The sequence below is a fragment of the Elephas maximus genome, chromosome 4 (assembly GCF_024166365.1).
Source record: "Elephas maximus indicus isolate mEleMax1 chromosome 4, mEleMax1 primary haplotype, whole genome shotgun sequence".
Classification (NCBI taxonomy): Eukaryota; Metazoa; Chordata; class Mammalia; order Proboscidea; family Elephantidae; genus Elephas; species Elephas maximus.
The window spans coordinates 139,217,794-139,240,119 of NC_064822.1; the positions used below are offsets into that span (position 1 = coordinate 139,217,794).

Consider the following 22,326-nt stretch of genomic DNA (forward strand, 5'->3'; position numbering starts at 1 on the left):
TATTACACCTCTGCAGTAGCAGCAGAAAAAAAGCCAAGCAAATTACTTTTCTGAGGCCTCTGTTAGGCAAAAAGTCAACTGCAATCTAGTCACACCCTGCTCCACCTGTCTGTTTATCCTGCTATCCTGACACTGTATAGGGCAGTGGAAAGGGAATTTGGAGACTTAGTTGTCTCAGCGCTGTATCTTTCTGATATTTGACAAATTGTTCATTCTGTCTGGGCCTAAGTTTACCGATAAGATTCGGACAAAAATACCTCTTCCCAAGACTTTCTAACAAGGTTGTCCAGTTGTGTAGTGGACACTGTGATGCACCAGACCCCCTTCAGGAACAAATGATTCCTTTTCCAACTGCTGGAAGAGTTGCCAACAGTAAGCCCTCAACAGAATTGCTTTGGCTGATGAGGGCTGACTCGCCTAAGGTTATGTCCTCTTCCTGGAAGGCCTGTACCCATTGGCTAGTAGAAGTATCACTGACATGTAAAGGCCTGGCCCACGTGCCTCAACTCAGAACCTCTCTATGGTCATCCTAAAGCTCTCCGTGGGTCAAACGAGACTTCTAGTGAGATTGCATTGTGGCTCCACTCCTCTGTCTAATCCTTCCCTTCCACAGGTGTTGATCCCAAGAGTATTCCATAGTAAACCTCCTACATTCTAAACCCCATCTCAGAGTCTGCTTGCCAGGATATCTAACCAGTAACACCCAAGAAGTCACTTCCTTAATTAGAAAGCCTGGAAAATGTAACCCATGAACCAGATTCTCAGGTTCTCATATGTACCTTGGCTTATCTGCCACAGAGTTGCTGTTAGGATCAAATCAGATAATGAATGTGAAAGCGGTTTGTAATCTGTGAAGGGCTATACAAATGTTCATTACTATTATTACTACTAATACAATTGCTAAAACTATAAATTGGCAGTATGTTGCCAAAGAAAGGGCTTGGTAGTTAAAAGATCTGGGTTTCAGTCCTGTTTCTGTCGCATAAAGCTTTGGTCATGCTATTGCAAATAATGTATGCAGTCTTTAGCCTTAAGACCCCTGACGATATTTTAAGCCAACCTCTTTTCCAGTTTCAACTTATGCTTGGAATATCCCACATTTTGCTCAGATAGTCCACTTGCTTTTCTTCAAACCTGCCCTGCACCTTAGGTTGCTCATACCATCTTTCTCTTTAATACCATTGGCCAAGCTTTGACTATTGAAATCCAATCCTTTCAAAGGCTCATCACGAAAACCACATCTTAGGAAGAGTCTCTTTCTAGCTGTTAACTAAAAGCCCTTTCAGAATATACTTTCTAGAATAAGTAATTTAAACTTAGACTTTCCCCTACCCATCTCTCTGGTTCTGTCGCACTCCTCGCACTGAAGTTACCTCTCAGTTGCCAAATCAATGGCAACTTACTTGGTTGGCCTCACTGCAGCAGTTAGAAGTGCTGACTATTTTTTGCTCTTTAAAGCTCTCAGCCCGTAGCTTCTGAGATACGACTCTTTCTCTCTTGATTCTCTTCCTACTTCTCTAAATATTCCTTCTCAGTCTCTTTCATTGGTTCTTCTTCCTCCACTCTTACAAACCATAGTAGTCCACACTCAGTCCTCTATTTACTCTCTGTGTAATAGTTCACCCAGTCTCACATACATGGCTTTAAAGTCAACCTGTATCTTGACAATTCCTGAGTTTTTATCTGGCTGGGACTTTTCTTGAATTCCAAAGTCAGGCAACCAGCTACCTCCTGTATACATTTATTTACATATAAATCACACAGATACAAACATATTCCAAACTGGACTCAGGTTCTTTCTCAACCACTCCCAAAAGAGATCAATGACCTTCAAAGAGAACCTATGCCCACTAAGCCTGGGCATTAACCCCAAATAATAACAATAATAAAAAAAAAAAAACAACAAACCCATTGCCCTTGAGCTGATTTTGACTCATAGCAACCCCAAATACGCTATGCTTATTTCTACTTCTTTACCTGTGCCCTTCCTCTCTACTTGTCCAAGTCTCAGCATTCATTTCTCCAATTGTAGCTTAAGTGTTACCTCCTTCACAAAGCCCTCCCACAAGCTCAATCCTTAGTGTTCATATCTATGTCCCAAATCATCTATCTTCTATTTTTGTCATCCCTAAAGGGACTCCCTGTAAACAACTTAAGAGGAGAGTCTTCTTTAAAACCCCACAACTTGGTACAGTAAGTTTGGGCTGTTAGTTGTAGTCAAGTCAATTCCGACTCATGGCAAGCCCATGTGTGCAGAGTAGAACTGCTCCATAGGGTTTTCAAGGCTGTGATCTCTCAAAAGCAGATCACCAGGCCTCTATTCCAAGCTGCCTCTGGGTAGGTTCGAACTACCAACCTTTTGGCTAGCAGTTGAGCATTTAACCATTTGCCCTGCCTAGGAACTCATATTTTGGGAATGAGGTTAAAAACTCCTTTATATCTTAAAGAAAAGTTTTTCTATGAGTAGTTAAGAAAATCCATGCATAATACAGTATTTATAGATTTTGACCATGTGCAAGATAAATCCTCTAAGCCCCAACTCATCCATTAGAACACCATGGCAGCCATCCCTCAGACGAATTTTAAGGAATAACTTACTAGCTTCTGGCCACTCTGGATTTCTCCAACATTTTTTGAATGTCCACACCTCATGTACTTTCTTCTATCTATAATGTCTATCTCACTCACTCTTGTTTTCTTATAGGTTGAACTTACTTATCCTTTGATGCTTAGCCCAAATGTTATCTCCTCTGTGAAGCTTTCCAACTCTCCTTGGCCTTCCCATGAGCTCATCTCTTCCTCCTGTCCTGCCAGGGCACTTTGTTCCTACTCCTCTTACAGCACTTGCCAAATCACAGTAGAGCTGGTTAATTTTACATCTGGCTTCCCTGAGAGTCTGTCAGGTAAACAAGGGCAGAACCTATACATCACATTCATCTTTGTTGCTGGGTGCTTTACAAAAACTCATTGGGGGAGGTGCTTGTTTATTAGCTTCAATTTATGGAAGAAAAAACCAGGCTTAGAAAGGTTAAGGCAGCTAATTAAACCACTGTTGCCCCAGTGTCCGGCACATAAATATTTGCTGAAAGACTGAATGAACCGACTTGTTTGAGATCACACAGCTACTAAATGGCAGAGGAGGAAATCAAACTCAGATCTGACTCTAAACCCCATGCTCTCACTATTCCTAGAGATCCTCCCTCCTTTACGTCACTGCAATGTGAAGAGACAAAAATCCCTCCTAGTATTTCTGCAGAAGCACTCTGCTGTCATTCCCCGTTTTCCCTTTGAGAGGTGAAATTATCCTTGCTCATTTAAAAAATTTTAACCACTTCTCCCAATATCTTCCAGTATTTTGTGGTTTTTCTTCACTCCTGTGAGAATGTGAAAGTGCATTGTCAAAGCACTTAGTAATGTGTACAAGGGCCCTTGTTAAAGGTTCATGATAGAAAATCATTCAAATATTCAAAGAGTACACTGTTGGACTCAATCACTTTATCTCCCTCTATGGTAGGCACACGTCATATCTAGGAGCCGATTTATTGATCTGAGGGCATTTTACAGCACTTTAGTAATCCAGCATTTATAGCAACTGGCATCTATCTACCTGAGAACTGAGGTTTAGCATTCCTACAAAACATAAGTTAATTCCATCCTCAAGAATCATATGTATTAAAACTTTTGATTGCAGACTTCAGCATATCTTTAATCCATTATGAGTTGATTCCAACGATACGTCTAACCTGGCCTCTTTTTCCACTGCACATTGACTGAAGAGATATGCAACAATAATGGTTTGGATGCCTCTCTTTTTAAAAAGTATATTTCTATACTGTTTATTAAAATTAATTATGTTATGTTTATAACACAAATGCAAGTGCAAAGTTGGAAAACTTAATTGGATTAGACATCACCATCCTAAATATGGTAGAGCTTAAGGTATTTATGTGTAGGCACTTACCTTTTGTGCATTTTCCCTATCTTCGACTGCAAAATCTAGTCTGGGCTGCCTGGGGTTTATCAGGTCTTTTAGTGTTAAACAATTTACCTCCATCTACAAAGAACAATTACATTAATTACAACTAGATATTTTCTCCTTCGATAAAAACGTCTATTTACTATTTGTTCATGATCATGAACTTCCCCTCCCTAAATACTTCATGGGAATTTCCAGGAGTGTAGCCACCCCCACCCACCCCTCTCTAAAACACATGCACACACAAACGCATAAAGTGTGCTTACCAATTACTGAAAATCTGGGAAGTAAAAATCATTGACAAAATTAGGAATTCTTTAGGAAAACCAACAGGGCAACATAAAATTACCAATCTGGGGAGGAAGGTGTTAGGTAAATCTGTCGGAAAGTATAGGGTCTCCTAGGTCAGTTAATTTTGGCGCAAAGAACTGAGAGGAATTTGGCTTTGAGGGGGGCTTGAATCAGGAGGGAAGGAAACCTGATCGCGAGACCTAACCCACTCAGCGCTTGGCGCAGTCCCTCCCCAGGCCTTCAAGCGGACCCCAAGGATAAACTCTTCCAATGAAACCCCCAAATCGTGAGGAAGGGTAAGGCCCCTCTGCTGTCCCGCAGAGAGAGAGCTGGAGCCAGGGCAGCCCCCACGAACCAGGTCCAGCGGCAGAATGCCTAGATCGTCGGCCAGCCCGGGGAAGGAAAGGGTGGCAGGCTGGCAGCCGGAACGAGAGAGGACCCCTTTTCCTCCCAATTCCCGCCTCAGCACCAGCGCAGGGACCGCACGCTACTTACTCCCGCTTCGCGAAACAAGCTTCCTCCTCTACAGGGATCTCCACCGCCTCGCACGGGCGAGGAAGGGGGCGCGGCGATTAGCAGCCTGGTGGCTGGAGCGGCGACATCGGGCGGGGAAAGCGAAGCTCGCGGACCCCCACCGAGTGCCCTGCGCTGGCGGGGACCCCACGGTGTCTGGGCAGCGCCAGCGCTCCGACCCGCCGAGCGCGACTCCAGCCTGGGATCGCAGTCCCCGCTAAAACACCTCCTCTGGCGCCTTGAGACCGAATTTGAGAATCCACCAATCAACGGCGGCTGGCGGGGCAGCTCGACCAATCGCGCGGCGGCAAGGCCCAGGCTCACCGCCCCTCGGAGTCTTGGCGCTCCCGACCGCGCGTTTCGCCTTCACCCGCCCAATTGTTGCCGCCTCGGCCCCCACCCCCTTCCGGGTACCTGGAAACCTCGCGTCCCGGAGCCAATTCCTGCCGGGGACGCGAGCCCGGGCGCCCGCGGGAAGCCAAGGTGGGGGCAAAGAGGGGCAGCGGGAGGAGGTGGAGGCGGCGGAGGCGGCTCTTTTGTTATGCATAAAAGACCCGCTCACGTCTCCTTGGCTTGCCGCTCCCGGAGACCGCGGGCGCAGCTAGGGGAGGGGAAAGCAGATGGAGTTTGGAAAAACGATATAGACCCTCTGGATGCTGCTGCCGCCCATTTCCCCACCCCCCCCCCCCCCCAAACTCCCTCAGCAACCTGGCGCGGAAGCGAAGTTGTTCGAACTTGTTGGGGCAAACTTCCTAACACTCGGACGCCGGTGTGAGAAGTGAGCCATGGTTACCATTTTATGCAGCGAACATATGGCCACGCCAGTTAGCCCAGGAGGGTGGACTGGAAGCAGAACCAGCCTTTTATTTTTTGCAAGCCCAGAAATGTTTCAGGGTGTTGTTCCCTTTTCAGAATATCTCTAGTAATTAGAGGAAAATATGCCTTATTAATAGTTCTTTACTAATATGGTCCAGCATTCAGGTAAACAGTCGAGAAAATTTCCTCAACATGAGTGATTTGTATTAAATGTTTCACTTCCTTTAACTTTAGCTTCTTATTTAAAATGTGGATGTTGGTACAGACTGCCTTGTTTTTTTTTTTTTTTAATAGATTTTATTGTTTAGAACAGTTTTAGATTTAGAGAAAATTTGCGAAGGTACAGTTTCCGCACAGCCCAGATCCAGTTTCCCTTATTAGCATCTCACATTAGTATAAGTACATTTATTACAATTGATGGACCAATAATGATATTAACTAAAGACCATACTTTTATTCAGATTTCCTTAATTTTTAGCCAATGTACAGTTTCTGTTCCAGGATACCACGTTATATTTAGTTTTCATATCTCCTTAGGCTCTTCTTGGTCGTGAGAATTCCTCAGACTTTTCTTGTTTTTGATGATTTTGGCAGTTTTTGAGAGTATTGGTCAGGTATTTTGTAGGATGCCCCTTTACTAAGAATTGAGTCAGCCTTTAAAGCAAATCTACAAAACTTGCCTACCAACCACATACTTCACAGCAGGGATATCATTCTCTGCACACATGGGGTTACCAGGTGTGGAATAGTCAGCGATTAGCAACAACAACAACAGTGCTTACTGTACCAAGTGCTCTGCTCTCTATCTCACCGCCCCCCCCATATGTATATGTACTGCAAGGAGCCTTGGTGGTGCAATGGTTAAATGGGTGGGTGATTTGGACACCAGGGACTACTGGGAGGGAGAAAAGACCTGGTGATCTGCTGTGGTACAGGTTACAGCCTAGAAAACCCTGTGGGGCGCTTCTGCTCTGTCATATAGGGTTGCTGTAAGTTGGAGTCCATGGCACACAACTTATACACTGCCAGTGGAATTAAGAGTGCTCAGTCAAGTCCTTCGCTTTGTACTTTATTTGGATTGCTAGTAAATATAGCCTAAAAATCTCTGCTAGGTCATACATTAAAAAGACGAAAAAGCATGCAAAACATTAAAGAAAAATAACAGTAATTTTAAAAGTGGATATTTTAATAATAGAAATAACATCTTTTGATAGTTAATATTTTTCTAATGTTTATCATGTGGCAGGTTCTGTGCTAAGCATGCTACAGACGGTATCTCAACTACCTACACCTATGAGGTATTTACCATTACTATCTCCATGTTACAGATAAGAAAACTAAGATTTAAAAAAAAAATCAAGTAACTTGCCCCAAGATCACACTGCTGGAAAGTGAAGGTGCCAGGGTTTAAACCCAGGTCACATCACTCAAAGCCACACAAAAACCGAAAAACCAAACCCATTGCCGTAGAGTAGATTCCGACTCACAGCGACCCTATAGGACAGAGTAGAACTACCCCCTGGAGTTTCCAAGGAGCGCCTAGTAGATTTAAGCTGCCAACCTTTTGGTTAGCAGCCATAGCACTTAACTACTATGCCACTAGGGTTTTCAAAATGTGACCAACATTTATTGATCTTATGCCATTTAGAAATAACATTTTGAACTGAAAACTATCTTCTAGGTAGACATGTAAGGAGAGGAAGACAACGCATAGAATTGTAATTTATTTTGAGCTTATGTGGAAGCAAAAAATAGAGATGAGGAAATAATTTTTCTAACTGTATTAGTTTCCTGTGCCTGCTACACGAATTACCACAAACTGGGTGGCTTGAAATGACAGACGTTTATTCTCTCATGATTCTTGAGACTGAAAGTCCAAAATCAGGGTGCCTGGCAGAGCTGCACCCCCCCCCCCCGCCCCCACCTCGCCGAGGCTCTAGAGATGAGTTTGTTCTTTGCCCGGAAACCTTTGGTGACTGTCTCCTTTCTTGGAGTTGTAGCCACATCAGTTCGATCTCTGCCTCTGTGGTAACATTGCCTTCTGTTCTGCCTGTCAAATCTCCCTTGTGTATCTCTTATAAGGATATTTGTCATTAGATTTAGGTCCAACTGGGATGATCCAGGATGAACTCATCTCAAGATCCTAATTACATCTGCTAAGACTGCTTTTCCAAATAAGGTAACATTCACAGGTTCTGGGTATTAATACGTGGATGTATTTTTTGGGGGGCATCCATTCAGCCCTCTAGATCAATATTCAAAGTATTGAAGTGTATTCATTTCTCTGATATTTCAAACTAATAGTGGTTGTTTCTTTGAGGTTAGGCAGTTTTGTTACATACTTTTTCCTGGCATTTTCATAGTAAAATCATTTGTTTTTCTATTTTAATTTGAATGTAATCTCTATCCATTCAAATTAAAGAAAACTCAGTTAATATGTAGCCTCAGAAACTTGTAATTTTATCGATTGTTCAAAGTAATGGTAATCTTAGATTTTGGGGGAAAACTGAAAAATGAGTGCTTAATGGACAAATTCAGAGGCACTACTCCAACATGGAAACACTGGCGGCATAGTGGTTAAGAGCTACGCTGCTAACCAAAAGGTTGGTAGTTCGAATCCACCAGGAACTCCTTGGAAGCTCTGTGGTGCAGTTCTACTCAGCCCTGTACGGTTGCTGTGATTCGGAATCGACTTGACAGCAGTGGGTTTTTTTTTTTGTTTTTGTTTGTTTGTTTACCCCAACATACTTACTTATACTTTAAAGTCCCAGAATTATAAAATAATCTGTCAATCTCTCAGTTATTCACTTGATGATACTATTGGCTGGGAACTCAGCGGGAGCATCTAAAGAGTCCCTACTTGGTTTCACATCCTGGCATTTCTCTCCACGTAGTCTGTTCTTCCTTACAGCATGGTGGCTGTTGATAGTTGGACTTCTTATATGATGACTCAGGGCTCCAAAATAAGTGATCCAGCAGCAAAGTAGAAATTGCATTGCCTTTTATGACCTAGTCTTAGAAGTAACACAGTATTGCCTCCATAGTTTGTTGGATGAACAGTCAAAAAAGCCCACCCATAATCAAGAGAAGGGGTGGGAAGGCGTATATTCCACCTCTCAATGGGAGTGGTTTCAAAGAATTTGAGACCATATTTTAAAACTGCCACAAAAGGTTTCACGTTAACTGAAGTGTTTTATAGTTCTAACTCAATAATCTCTGCCGAGAAGATCATTGACTTTGGAACAGTATAGTATAACCTAATGTCAGTAGTCCCCAGTGTGCTGTGGTGTGCTTGATCTATGGTTCTCAACTCAGCATTAGAATCACATGGGAAGATTTTTCAGAATCCCAGCACCTGAGGCCCATGCCCAGAGATTTCTGACTTACTTAATGTGGAATTGAACTTGGGTTTCAAGTATTTTTTAAATGCGTAGTGTCTTGTCCCTTAGCATCACGCTAGTTGTGCACTTGTTCAGGGACATCTTTGAAGCTTCTGACTCAGTGGTTTCAGATCCTATCCTGCTCAGATCCTATCAGTGAGGACAGGCAGAGTTCAGCAGGTATCCCTCTGGAGTAGGGGCAGAGGCATTAAGGGGCTGGGTTTTGATGGTTCGTGGCCATGTCACTGGTATTTGGAAGGAGCTGAGGTTGTAAATGAGAAATCTGAGTGGCAGTGTGGAGGTGTAACAAAAGAGTGAGTTAGCAAAGGCTGTGATCAAGAGAATATACACAGATGATGTTGGACATTCTTCTTTGCAGAAGACTTACTCTTTCCCTTCTCAAATCTGGGAATTGTCTTTTACCATTTGGGGGTTTCAAATCCCAAGACTTATCACACTTTACAGAAACAAGAGATGTATCACACTTCACGGAAAAAAACTACACTGGTGAAATACAATTCATGTCAGTCAGCTCTAAAGCAAGACAGTCTGAGGTGTCCGGTGACTGGATCAACTTCCTCAAATATTTTTCTTTCCTTCCACTGCTGCAAGCACAGTCCTCTTGGTGAGGCATCTGTTCTCAAAAGTGCAGTCAGAGAAGGGAATTGGAAACTGATTTTTCACCACCCAGGTACCAGAGAAATTGTGGCCTCACATCCTGGCAATTCTCAGTCTCTGAGTCATTTTATCTATTCTGCTTAAATTGAGGGCTGCCGTTTAAAATGACCTTTGTCTTCAGCCATTCATGGGTCTGGGAATGTGATGCATTTGCTGCTTTGACTGCTGTCAAGTTCAGAGAGGGCAGAAAATTTATTCTTGGCTGACCAAAAGCAGGATCCAAAAGAGCCTATGATTGGTTCTTGTTCTTGATTTTAGCAGTATGTAATATAAACCCAGAAAAAACCAGTGCCGACGAGTCGATTCCGACTCATAGCGACCCCATAGGACAAAGTAGAACTGCCCCATAGAGTTTCCAAGGAGCGCCTGACGGATTCGAACTGCCGACCCTCTGGTTAGCAGGCGTAGCACTTAACCACTATGCCACCAGGGGTTCCATATGTAATATATATTATGTATATATAATAATAATAATAAAAATACCGATACCAAAGGGCAGTATAGCTGCCATCTCAGATGACATCCAGATGTCCAGCTGTTCAAAAGGAGGTGCCTAATCTGTGCTTACATGTCCCATGGGAAACAGGGCATTCATTCTTTATGTTACAGAGTCCTTGTAATCCTTAGCACTGTGGAGTAAGGTCAGTTTCCTTAATATTGTGTCTTATATGGAGGGTCAGGGAAGAAGAGGAAGACCATCAACGAGATGGATTGACACAGTGGCTACAACAGTGGCCTCAAGCATAACAACTATCATGAGGATGGTACACGACCAGGCAGTGTTTCATTCTGTTGTACGTAGGAGGTATAAATTGGAACCAACTCGATGGCACCTAACGACAGCAGTGAAGAAATAGTATATTTATGTGTGCGTATATGCTGAGGGCAGGAATGGATGGGAAGGGCGTGGTGCTGAAACAAGACGTTCTTGACCATAACAGACCAGATACACTTTGAGCTGCGCTGGGTGGTTCTGGGAATAGTCTGAGCATGTAGAATGTATAATGGGGCATAACCCTTTCATGTGGTGCCGTACTTATGCTGCATGGTTTGGGCATGGTTGCTGGAGGGACCACATTGGGCAGGACAGTAAAAACAGAAACTGACCACTGCCCTGGAACTGAGGTTCTAGAGGAAATAGGGGATACAGACTGCCCCTTAATCTCCAGAGCCTTACCCAGGAGGTAAGAAATTCACTTTGAGCGGTAGAGATGTTGCCAGGAACTCCGAGTTCTGGTCAGCGCAACTCCCACCAGGCCCCAAAAGACAGAGACTGAGTTGGGGAAAACAAAAGTCAACTTTATTGGTTCCCAAGAAGACGGATGGGACTGTGTGCCACCCAAGACTGCCTTGCAGGCAGCTTGTTGAGGCTGGCGTGTATAGGCGGGATTAGTTTCAGAATACAAAATGGCGCCTGCGCAGGCGTGGAGCATTTTAGAATGAGTAAGCATTTTCTAAGGCCAGGGTTCGATTCCGCTTGCGGAAGGAACTGAGTCATTTTTGTTCAGTAGTATGTCAGGTCTCCACCCAGGGGTGGGGAATTTAGGATGCATGAAGCAGTTAATGAGCTAAAGGTCATCTGGAATGCCTGGATGGAGGACAGGACCTGTTTCAGCTGATTCTGGCTAGCCGGTGGCAGTTTCTTTTTAAGGAGGTTCTTCCGAGGAGGAAAAGAAAGCAAGCTAGGAAATGGGCTGTGTAAGGGGCTGTCTTGAGGCTAAGAAAAATGGCTCTGTGGCTCTAGGCCTGTTTTAGAGAGACATAGGCTGTAGACCAACTTTGGCCATAAACTTGCTGGGTGACACGGAACAAAAAGTATTGCCTATCTGAAAGCCCTCGTGGCTCAGTGGTTAAGTGCTGAGGCTACTAACCAAAAGGTTGGCAGTTTGAATCCACCAACCTCTCCTTGGTAACCCTATAATTCTGTTCTGCTCTATAGGGTTGCTATGAGTTGGAATTGACTCCGCGGCAATAGTGTTTTTTTTTGGAGATACATTAGCCCAGGCTTTCTCTAAACAATGAGGAGGTAATGTTACTGTCCAAAGGTTAAGGTATTGTCTGCAAGAAGTCCTTGTTAAAATGCAGACTGTTCCTAAGAAAGAGTAGTTATTTAACCAACATCACCCATGTAACACATTAAGGCATCTGTCCTCAGATCATACCTGGGGGTGAAAATGGGGTTAAACTTAAACTGCAAAAACGGTGTTTCTCTGTTATACCTTATGTAAAATACTGGATACGCGTGGAGTTAAATTCTGCCTGTCCTTTTGACTCGAGGATTTTTTCCTGTTGTTAACATTCAGTTTTACTGAATTTCTTATTGTTTAATTATGTTTCCCCTGTGACTACTTCTATAATTTTTCAAACTTGCTGAAATTTGCTCTTGAAATTTGTTTTTCCATTCTATTGATTTCTTTACTTCTCGGTGGTTATTAAATGTTTTATTGATGTTTGCAATTATAATGACATAATGCTAGAGCATACAGCATGGTAATTTGTTTTTGTTGTTTTTCCAGACCATCTGTACTCTTGTGATTTTTCTTAATAATGAAAAAATTTAAAAAGTTTCCACTTTACTCAATATCAGCATAAACCAAAGTGGTTAGATGAAGAACAATACTGTTATGAAAAAGATTTGCATTTTCTCGATGGTATTTAAAAAATATTTAATGACTTTATTGAGATATAATTCATATACCATACAACGCATCCACTTAAAGTGTGAAATTCAGTGGCTTTTAGTATATTCACAGGGTTGTGCAACCATCACCACGATCAATTTTAGAAACTTTTTATCACATTACAAACTTACCTGAGGCATAGCCGAGACTATGTTATAAACAGTAGAAAGCAGACAATTTTGCCAGTGGAGGATATCCAGTGTTGTAACTATAGAGCTCAAATGAAAAAGTAAAAGCAAGAGATGAATTAAAATTTGCATAATAGGGAGAAAATAATTCTCACCATTATCTAATGATTCTGTTGTTAATTATGCAATTAGACAGCAAGAGACTACACCACTGTCTTAGGCTGGGTTCTCTAGAGAAGCAAAACCAGTAAGGCGTATATAATATGTGCGTGTGTGTGTGTATATATATGGAGAGAGAGAGAGAGAGAGGTAGATTTATATCAAGGAAATGACTCATGCAGTTTTTAGAGGTTGTTACGTCCCAAGTCCATGGGGGCAGGAAAGAGGCTTCTGCTGATTCATGTAGCTGCAGGGGCTGGCGAACCCAAGATCAGCAGGCTGGAGAATAGGGCTGTTGCAGGCTGTGAAGAGTAACAAATCTCAGGATTGTCAGGCAAGACCACAGGTAAGCTGCTAGCTCAAGTCCCAAGAACTGGAGTCAGATGAACAGGAGCCAACTGCAGGATCTAGAACAAACAAAAGCCCCTGCAAGGAGAGCAGGAAGTACTAGGCGGCAGAGGGCAGAGAGATGAAGGCTGAGGGGCAGTGAGCTACTACAGGCCCCACCCTCGCCGGCACCACTCAGCAAATCCCATCATGGGGGTGATCACATATGAAATCTCAACAGGGAAGTGGTCACAACATTATATGACTGCCAAAACACTGAGAATCATGGCCCAGCCAAGTTGACACAGGCTTAACCATCACAACCACGGTACGGTCTGTAAGGATAACGAGAGACACACTTCACTGAATTTCAGGACTACGAAAAGGGCATCTCAGTAGCTTCCCTATTTAAAGTGCTAGCCGATCTTTTATTTTTTGAAAAACTACAGTGGGCTGTTTGAAAGAAGCCAGAGTAATCTTGTTTCTCAGGCCAATGACACTCAAATGGCTGATATTAAAAATGGCACTGAAGATGAATATTAATAGCATTAAATCTCAATGAAAAATGTATTGAGATAGGTAACTCAGAAAGCATTCATCAGACCTTTGGCTGGTTTTATTTACTTTTTACACATTAATTACTAATACTTGAAATGACAGTCTCACCACCTTCGCTTCTAAGGAGTATTCTGGCTGCACTTCTTCCAAGACAGATTTGCTCATTTTTCTGGCAGTCCATGGTATATTCAGTATTCTTCACCAACATCATAATTCAAAGGAGTCAATTCTTTGGTCTTATTCATTGTTTAGCTTTCCCATGCATATGAGGTAATTGAAAATACCATGGCCTGAATCAGGTGCACCTTAGTCTTCAAGGTGACATGCTTGCTTTTTAATACTTTAAAGGCGTTTTTTTGCAGCAGATTTGCCCAGTGCAATAGTCCTTTAATTTCTTGACTGCTGCCTCTATAGGCGTTAATTGTGGATCCAAGTAAAATGAAATACTTGACAACTTCGTTCTTTTCTTTATTACCATGATGTTCCTTGACAACTTCATTCTTTTCTCCATTTACCATGATGTGGCCCAGTCATGAGAATTTTTGTTTTCTTTATATTTTCTTTATGTTGAGGTATAATCCATACTAAAGGCTGTAGTCTTTGATATTTGTCAGTAAATGCTTCAAGTCCTCTTCACTTTCAGCAAGCTAGGCAGCATTATCTGGATATAGTAGGTTGTTGATGATTCTTCCTCCAGTCCTCATGCTGCATGCTTCATGTAGTCCAGCTTTTCCAATTATTTGCTCAGCATACAGATTGAATAGGCATGGTGAAAGGATACAACCCTTACGCACATCTTTCCTGACTTTAAACCACACAGTATCCCCTTGTTCTGTTTGAACAACTGCCTCCTGGTCTATGTACAGATTCCTCATGAGCACAGTTAATGGAGCTCCTATTCTTCCCAATGCTATCCACAATTCATTATGATCCACACAGTCAAATGCTTGTTTCATTAACACAGGGAAACATTTTAACGGCATTCCCTGCTTTTAGCCAAGATCCATCAGACTAATGATGTCAGTTGTTATACATCCTTTGCTAAATCCAGCTTGACTTTCTGGCAATTTCCTGTTGATGTACTGCTGCAACCATTTTTGAGTTACCTTCAGTAAAATTTTGCTTGTGTGTGATAATAATAATATTGTTTGATAATTTCTGCATTCTGTTGGATCACTTTTCTTTGCAATGGGCTTCAAGGTATCAGCATCTGTAACAAATAGACCTCAAAATTTCAGAAGCTTAATAGAAAATAGTTTTTTTTTCTCTCTCATGTAACAATACGATGTGGGCATCCCTGGTTCACAGGTGGCTTTCTTCCATATGAAGATGCACGAACTCATCTCTTTTCATTTTAGGGGTCTACCGTATTCCAGAGCTATGCCGTCCTGTATGGACCACATGTTGCTATTGAGCACTTGAAATGCAGCTAGTCTGAATTGGGAACGAGAGAGATACAGTGGAGAAGACATAACAGAGTCGCAAAAACTTTAGCTTAGAGGTAAGATAAAGCATTTCTGCCAGAGTTAATACCTGATGGCAATGTCAGCTTATATCACAGATTTTAAACTGGTTTTCCCTAAGCTGAGTTTTGCCACAGTGGTATTTTGTTTGGTTTACGTAGAGTTAAAAGTTATTTTTGAAAATTTGTGTTCTTTTTCTAGTTATTTTTTGTTAGTTGCTAACTTTAAAAAACCTAGATATTTTACATAAAAGTCAAGATTTCATTTTTTTTTCTTTTACTGGTTTGTAAGTTATAACCTAACAACAGTGTTTATCATTTATATTTTATTATATTGGCATAGCTGTAATAATAATTATGATAATGATAATATTTGGGTTAAAAAGAAGACAAGCTAATTCTGGACAATAACCCATGTAAGCTGGGAGGGAGGATATAAACTTAAGTTCTAAAGTCCTCATATTGTTTGGAAGGGGGTTCAGATATTAACATTAGACTTTGAGAAGTTATTACATATACAAGTCATCATTCAGTGCTTAGTCTGGACCTCCTTACATCACAGTGGCTGGGTTATGAGAGGGAGAAAGTGGAACCTGTCAGTCTTCTTAAGGGCTGGGCCTGGAGCTAACCCAGCATCACTTCTGCCACATTCTGTTGGTCAAAGCAAGTCACAGGACCAGCTTGGATTCAAGATGAGATTCTCCTGATGGGAGGAGCCACAAAGAATTTTGGCCATCTTCAGTGCACCACACATACGTTTCTGTGTTTTGGAAATCGCCTGTCAACAATCTAAAGAAGTATGTGGCCAGTGTTTTTGGTATGTTTTTAACTTATGGTAATGGCTTGGTAGATCTTTTCATCCAACTTTTGCTTGCTCACTCCAGCTTATTCCCTAGGCTCTAAAAAAACAGGGTGTTTAATAAGCCATGCCCCTCTGCTTACCTTCTGCTCTTCAAAATCCCTCTCATCTCACAATGCCCATCTCAACTGCCACTTTCTCCATGGAACCTGTATGACATTTTTCTTTTCCATCTGCCATACCCACACCCCCTGATGGCAACACATTGGCTCCTTCCAGCTCTCACAGCATTCAGCTTGTCATTCTGTCTTGTGTTTTGTTTAGTTCTGAGAAGAACCTTGGCCTTATCCATGAAACTTACTCCTTGTACCTACCTTGTGTTTCCTAGGGAAGTGTTCTTTTCAGATGTGTCCTGTTTAGGTATCTTACTTTCGTAAAAGAATGTCAGCTCTCTGCATTTTGACTAACGAATAAAATGTATGAAATTGAATGTGGTAGAATAGTTAGTACTCCAAGTTCTTGTCAGAAGTTATAACCTCGAAGTCTGTGCTGCCCAGTGCCTATCAAAAGCTCAATTGTGAAAACTATGTATGGAGAATTGCCTGAAGGATATGCAATCCCTCCATTCTCTAGACACGTTCAGTTTTGTTGCTGGATTAATCCAAACGGAGAGGGAGCTGCAGCTTGAAATACTTCTGTTTTAGCTCCCCAGAGAATTGCTTTTACAAAATTGCCCTCAGTGTTATGCCATTGGCTTTCATTTTGATGGACATTATGAAAAAAAAGCTGTTCAACTTTTTGCTAATAAATTAGAAAATCTAGATGAGATGAATGATTTTCTAAAAAAAAGATATAAATTATCAAAATTCACTCTAGCAGAGTTAGGAAAGCCTGAATGGACCAATACAATGGAGGGAATTAAAAAAGGTTTCCAAAGATTTATTCTCTTCTACTGTGTTTATTAGGAAACCCTGGTGGTGTAGTGGTTAAGTGCTATGGCTGCTAACCAAAGGGTCAGCAGCTCAGATCCACCAGGCGCTCCTTGGAAACTCTATGGGGCAGCTCTACCCTGTCCTATAGGGTCGCTATGAGTTGGAATTGACTTGATGGCAGTGTTTTTTTTTACTGTGTTTATTTGTCTAGCAGTTCTTGTGTCTTTCCCTATATCTTTCTCTCTCTTTTTTCCTATATTATTAGCACCATTGTTTCCTTTGGAGGGGGGTTCCATACCCCAGTTAGATGATTCTATGATAGTGGAAAATTACAGTACCCTGGTCCCTAGCCATAGGAGTAAACCCACAATGTAGGCTCATAATAGGCTATTTCCCTGTCTCTACTGATTGATCAAAGGGTGGGCATGTGACCCAAAGAGTTTATTAGAATCTTTTCCTATTTTTGTATACTTTTATCTGTGAGAAAAGTCCTCTTATTCTGGGTTGCCAAAGGGGGATGATGATGAAAGCTTGGAGTCGGGTGTGATCATAGCTGTCACCTCCCACATAAATTTAGCTCATCTGCAATGGGAAAATGAATGGGACCTACTTGCAGAGAGGAGGAGATGAGAGAGAGGGAGAGAGAGACAGAGAGAGAAAGGGAGGGGAAAGGAGGGGAAGAGAAGGGAAGGGAAGGACAGGGAAGAACAGGGTGGAGGGGGGGTGCACAGAGACAGACAGATACATAATCAGAAACTATCTGATTAACGACATGGAGGCTGAGACAGGCAGAGACACATACAGGCATACAACCCAGACACAGAGAGAGAAAGAATAGAGAAAGATTCCTTCCTATGTCTGTGGCAGTAAACTTCTTTCTTTTTTTGGTAAAGCTAGTTTGATTTAAATATCTTTCACTTGCCAGTGAAATACTTCTGACCAAAATGGTTTTATAGGTGAGCTTAAAAAAAATAATTAAGGAACAGATAATTCCTTTGCTGCTTCTACAATTCTAAAGCATAGAAAAGAAACCCATTCCTCACTCATTTTGTCAGTCTATATGTGCTAAAAAACCATAGCACAGAAAACTGAATATGAATTGAATATATATGCATATATCCTAAATGTAACCAGAAGACATTTGTCTCCCTGTCCTCACAGGTGACTCCATTTGACTCGACATCATTCAGTGTAGGACTCACCCCCTTCCCTGGTGTACACAGAAAACCCAATCTGTGTCATTGTGGTACCTTCTGCTCATCAAAATCCCTCTCATCTTACAATGCCCGTCTCAACTGCCGCTCTCTCCATGAAACCTGTATGATTTTTTTTTGTCCATCTGCCATGCCCACACTCTCTGATGAGAACATATTAGTTCCTTCCAACTCACAGCATTCTGCTTGTCATTCTGTCTTGTGTTTTGTTTAGTTGTTTAGAGAAAAACCTTGGCCTTATCCACAAATACTTATGCCCTATACCTACCTTTGTGTGTCCTAGGGAGGTATTCCTTTCAGGCATGTGTCCTGTTTAGGTGTCTTACTTTCATAAAAGAATGTCAGCTCTCCATTTGACTGACATTGTGTCTCTCAGGATAGACAAGATTTTTCTGTGGTAACAGATAACCCCCAAATTCTCAGTGGTTTAAAACAATGCAAGCTTATTTCTTGCTTACTCTGTTGAGGGTAAACTGGGGATTTCCTCACTTGGGGATATAGGTTTTTGGAGTCTTAACCACCTGGAACATTACTAGTGACTGCTATAGGAGGAAGGAAACATGGAGACTCATACTCAGAGGCTTAAAGCATCGATATCATTGATGAAATATCATTTTCACTCACATGTTATTGGCTAAGGCAAGCCACATGGCTGTATCTAACAGTTAAAATTTGATTAAGAACAGCCCTACCCTAGCTCTGAAAATAGAAAGAACTGAAATACAAACAGCACAAGTGGTTACTAGAGTCTTCCTTTCTGGTCACCGATTACATTCAATCAACATTCAAAATAAAATTGTTTCCTCTCCAAGGGAGACTGCTCAAAATTTCCATAGTGTAAGAGGGCCAAACTCAAAGTCCGTAATCTCTGGGTCATGTATGGTGGTCTCTTCATCAAGAAAGAGATGATACCTAACAATCTGTATTGGGCCTGGATGTGACTTTTTTTTTCGATCTGGAGACTTATGAACTGAAATGTTATCTGCTCCTCACACACTCAGTATACACAGGGACTGGATAACTGTAATCAACACTTTCAGTTGGAATGGAGAAGAACCCCCTTTTCTGGAGGTGGAGACTATTCCTTGATTTGGCTCCTTTGACCATTATTCTTCATGTTCCCTAGCTTTTCTCTCTAAGAGTTTCTTCCTTTTCCATAATTATTTTTGGTCACATCTGAAGTGGGTTCAGGAAATATGTCCTTTATTGAGGTAGACAGCTTTATTAGCCCACTTACTATCCATAGTAGATTAGGGCCCAAAGGTTGTCTATCCATAGTAGATTGGGGCCCAAAGGTTGTCTTCAGTCTAAAACAGTCACTGTCATTTTTAGCCCAGGTTGGTGGTTCTTTTGCTATACTAATCTCTGAAAAACCTTGATGGCTTCTTTTGTATTTATTGCCAGTCACCTCCATGTGTCCATAGGTGTGCCCATGATTCTTTTTTGGACATAATTCTCATATTTGCTATATGCCTTTGTTTTCTTAACCCTGTACAAAATAATTTCTTACTGCATATGGGATTTTCATGCTCCAACATTTTCTTCACTACCCATCTCCTACTTCTTAATCCAGTGCCACATACTTTGTTTTTGATACAGTAGCACCTGACCATAAGTCATTAGTTTCCATATCAGGACAGACTGAATTATGCTGTGGAAACAACCTCAAAATTTTAGTGGCCTAAGACAGCAAAGATAGGCGCCCTGGTGGCACAATGGTTAAGTGCTTGGCTGCTAACCTAAAGGGCAGAGGTTCAAACCTACCAGTGACTCTGTGGGAAAAAAGACCTGGTGATCTGCTCCTGTAAAGTTTATAGCTTAGGAAACCCTCTGGGGCAGTTCTGCTCTGTACTATAGGGTCACTAGGAGTGGAATCAACTTCACAGTACACAACAGCAACACAACAGTTTATTCCCACTTGTACCATGTCTATTATAATTTGCCTGTGGACTCTGTCCTGTCTGCTCCTCACTTAGGGACACAGGCTGTCAGAGATTCTACTCTCTGGAATGTGACCAGTAGTCATTAATGGGAAAGGGAATGTGGAAAACCATGCACGGGCATTTAAAGCTTCTGCCTGGAAATGATCCATATCACTCTCACTCATATTTATTGGTCAGTACAAGTTACAACTAATTTTAAAGGGTTGAGGAAATGAAATCCTACTGTATATCTCGAAGAAGAGAGAAGTGGAATATCTGTAACCACATCCAAAGTTTACCTCACACACACACGAAAAATATAAGGACCTTTGTGGACTCACTGAAAATTTGTAGGGATGAAAGGAAGAGGAATTATATCACATAGTGTACAGAATTTTGCTAGAAAAATAATCAGCTGAAATTTTACCTCGTCACTTTTCTGTGGTGTCATTAATGCTTCATTTTTCTCTCCTTCCCTCAAGTAGTACCCAGCTCCACCGGTTCCAGTTTGCCCCTCACAGTTTTTCCTTTTGGGGCTTAAAATTTCATTCCCCTTCATTATGAAGAGCAAATGCCATTGTCTTTATTATTTACACATCACGTTGAGGTCTCATATGTGACCCCAGGAGACTTATCAAACATTCCTTCTGAACAAATAATAGTGATTTCTCTAAGAAGAATTTTGGCGAATGATTTCTTTTCATTTTTTATATTAATATATTAGCAAGTCCAATCTAGCATTACAGAGTAGGATTGTTCTAGAAAGGTAAAGATATTTAGCATTAAAAAAATCCATTACTGCAATATCTTATATAACTAGATTAAAAAGAAAATACCTGTATGACCATCTGGGTCTGCTCTGTCTAATGTGGTTGAAACTAGCCACTTTGGCTACTTAAATTTAAATTTTATTTATTTATTTTTCTCTCTTTTTTTTTAAATTGTATTTTAGATGAAGGTTTACAGAACAAACTAGTTTCTCATCAAACAGTTAGTATACACATTGTTCTATGACATTGGTTCACAACCCCACAACATGGCAACACTCACCCTTGTCAACCCTGGGTTCCCGATTACCAGCTTTCCTATTCCCTTTTGCCTTCTAGTCCCTGCCCCAGGGCTGGTGCACCCCTTTAGTCTTGTTTTGTTCCATGGGCCTGTTCTGTCTTTGGCTGAAGGGTGGACCTCAGGAGTGACCTCATTATTGAGCTGAAAGCGTGTCTGGGGGCCATACTCTCAGGGTTTCTCCAGTCTCTGTCAGGCCAGCAAGTCTGGTCATTCTTTTTGAGTTAGAATTTTGTTCTGTGTTTTTCTCCACCTCTGTCTGGGACCCTCTATTGTGATCCCTGTCAGAGCAGTCAGTGGTGGTAGCCGGGTACAATCTAGTTGTACTGGACTCAGTCTGGTGGAGGCCATGGTAGATGTGGTCCATTAGTCCTTTGGACTAACCTTTCCCTTGTATTTTTAGTTTTCTCCATTCTTACTTGCTCCCAAAGAGGTGAGACCAGTTGAGTATACTAGATGGCTGCTCACAGACTTTTAAGACCCCAGACGCTGCTCACCACAGTAGAATGTAGAACATATTCTTTATAAACCGTGTTATGCCAGTTGAGCTAGATGTCCCCCGAGATCATATTCCCCACGGCCATCAGGCCAGCAATTTGGTCCCTCGGGGAGTCTGGCTGTGTCTATGGAGCTACCATGACCTTGCCTCGTACAGGTTGTGCTGGCTTCCCCAATATTGTGTACTGGCTTACCCTTCACCAAAGTTTCCACTTATCTATTGTTTTTCAGTCCCCATCCCTCCCCTCCCTCGTAACCATCAAAGATTGTTTCTTTTTGTATGTAAACCTTTCATGAGTTTTTACAGTAGTGGTCTCATATAATATTTGTCCTTTCGTGATTGACTTATTTCACTCAGTGTACTGCCCTCCAGATACATCCATGTTAGAGATGGTTCACAGATTCGTCATTCTTTATCGTTGCAAAATACTCCATTGTGTGTACATACCATTCATCTGTTGATGGGCATCTAGGTTGTTTCCATGTTTTTGCTGTTGTGAACAATGGTGCAGTGAACATGGGTGTGCATATGTCTATGCATGTGACAACTCTTACGTCTCTAGGATGTATTCCTAGGAGTGGGATTGCTGGATCATATGGTATTTCTGTTTTTAGCTTTCTGAGGAAGTGCCATATCAATTTCCAAAATGGTTGTGTCATTTTGCATTCCTACCAGCAGTGCATAAGAGTTCCGATCTCCCTGCAGCCTCTCCAACATTTGTTATTTTTTGGTTTATTGATTCGTGCCAGTAATGCCAGGGTAAGATGGCAACTCATTGAGGTTTTGATTTGCATTTCTCTAATGGCTAGAGATAGTGAACATTTCCTGTTGGCAGTTTGAATGTCTTCTTTGGTGAAGTGTCTATTCATTTCCTTTGCCCATTTTTTAATTGGATTATTTGTCTTTTTTGTTGTAGAGGTGTTGGA

General features: G+C 41.7%; 1 protein-coding gene and 1 long non-coding RNA gene across 2 annotated transcripts in view; one reads left to right on the top strand and one right to left on the bottom strand.

Moving 5' to 3' along the window:
* E2F7 (E2F transcription factor 7) overlaps nucleotides 1-5,008 on the bottom strand; it is a 40,251-nt gene extending 35,243 nt beyond the window's left edge. The window contains exons 1-2 of the mRNA XM_049883949.1: nucleotides 4,763-5,008; nucleotides 3,962-4,054 (exon numbers count right to left, since the gene is read on the bottom strand). Coding sequence (XP_049739906.1) covers nucleotides 3,962-4,054 — 93 coding nt within the window. The 5' untranslated portion in view covers nucleotides 4,763-5,008. The remainder of the gene's footprint in view (nucleotides 1-3,961; nucleotides 4,055-4,762) is intronic.
* Nucleotides 5,009-5,219: 211 nt separating this feature from the next.
* Nucleotides 5,220-22,326, top strand: part of LOC126075830 (uncharacterized) — a 29,065-nt gene continuing 11,958 nt past the window's right edge. Inside the window, exons 1-3 of the long non-coding RNA XR_007517288.1 lie at nucleotides 5,220-5,263; nucleotides 7,694-7,775; nucleotides 14,866-15,008. This is a non-coding gene — a long non-coding RNA (uncharacterized LOC126075830). The remainder of the gene's footprint in view (nucleotides 5,264-7,693; nucleotides 7,776-14,865; nucleotides 15,009-22,326) is intronic.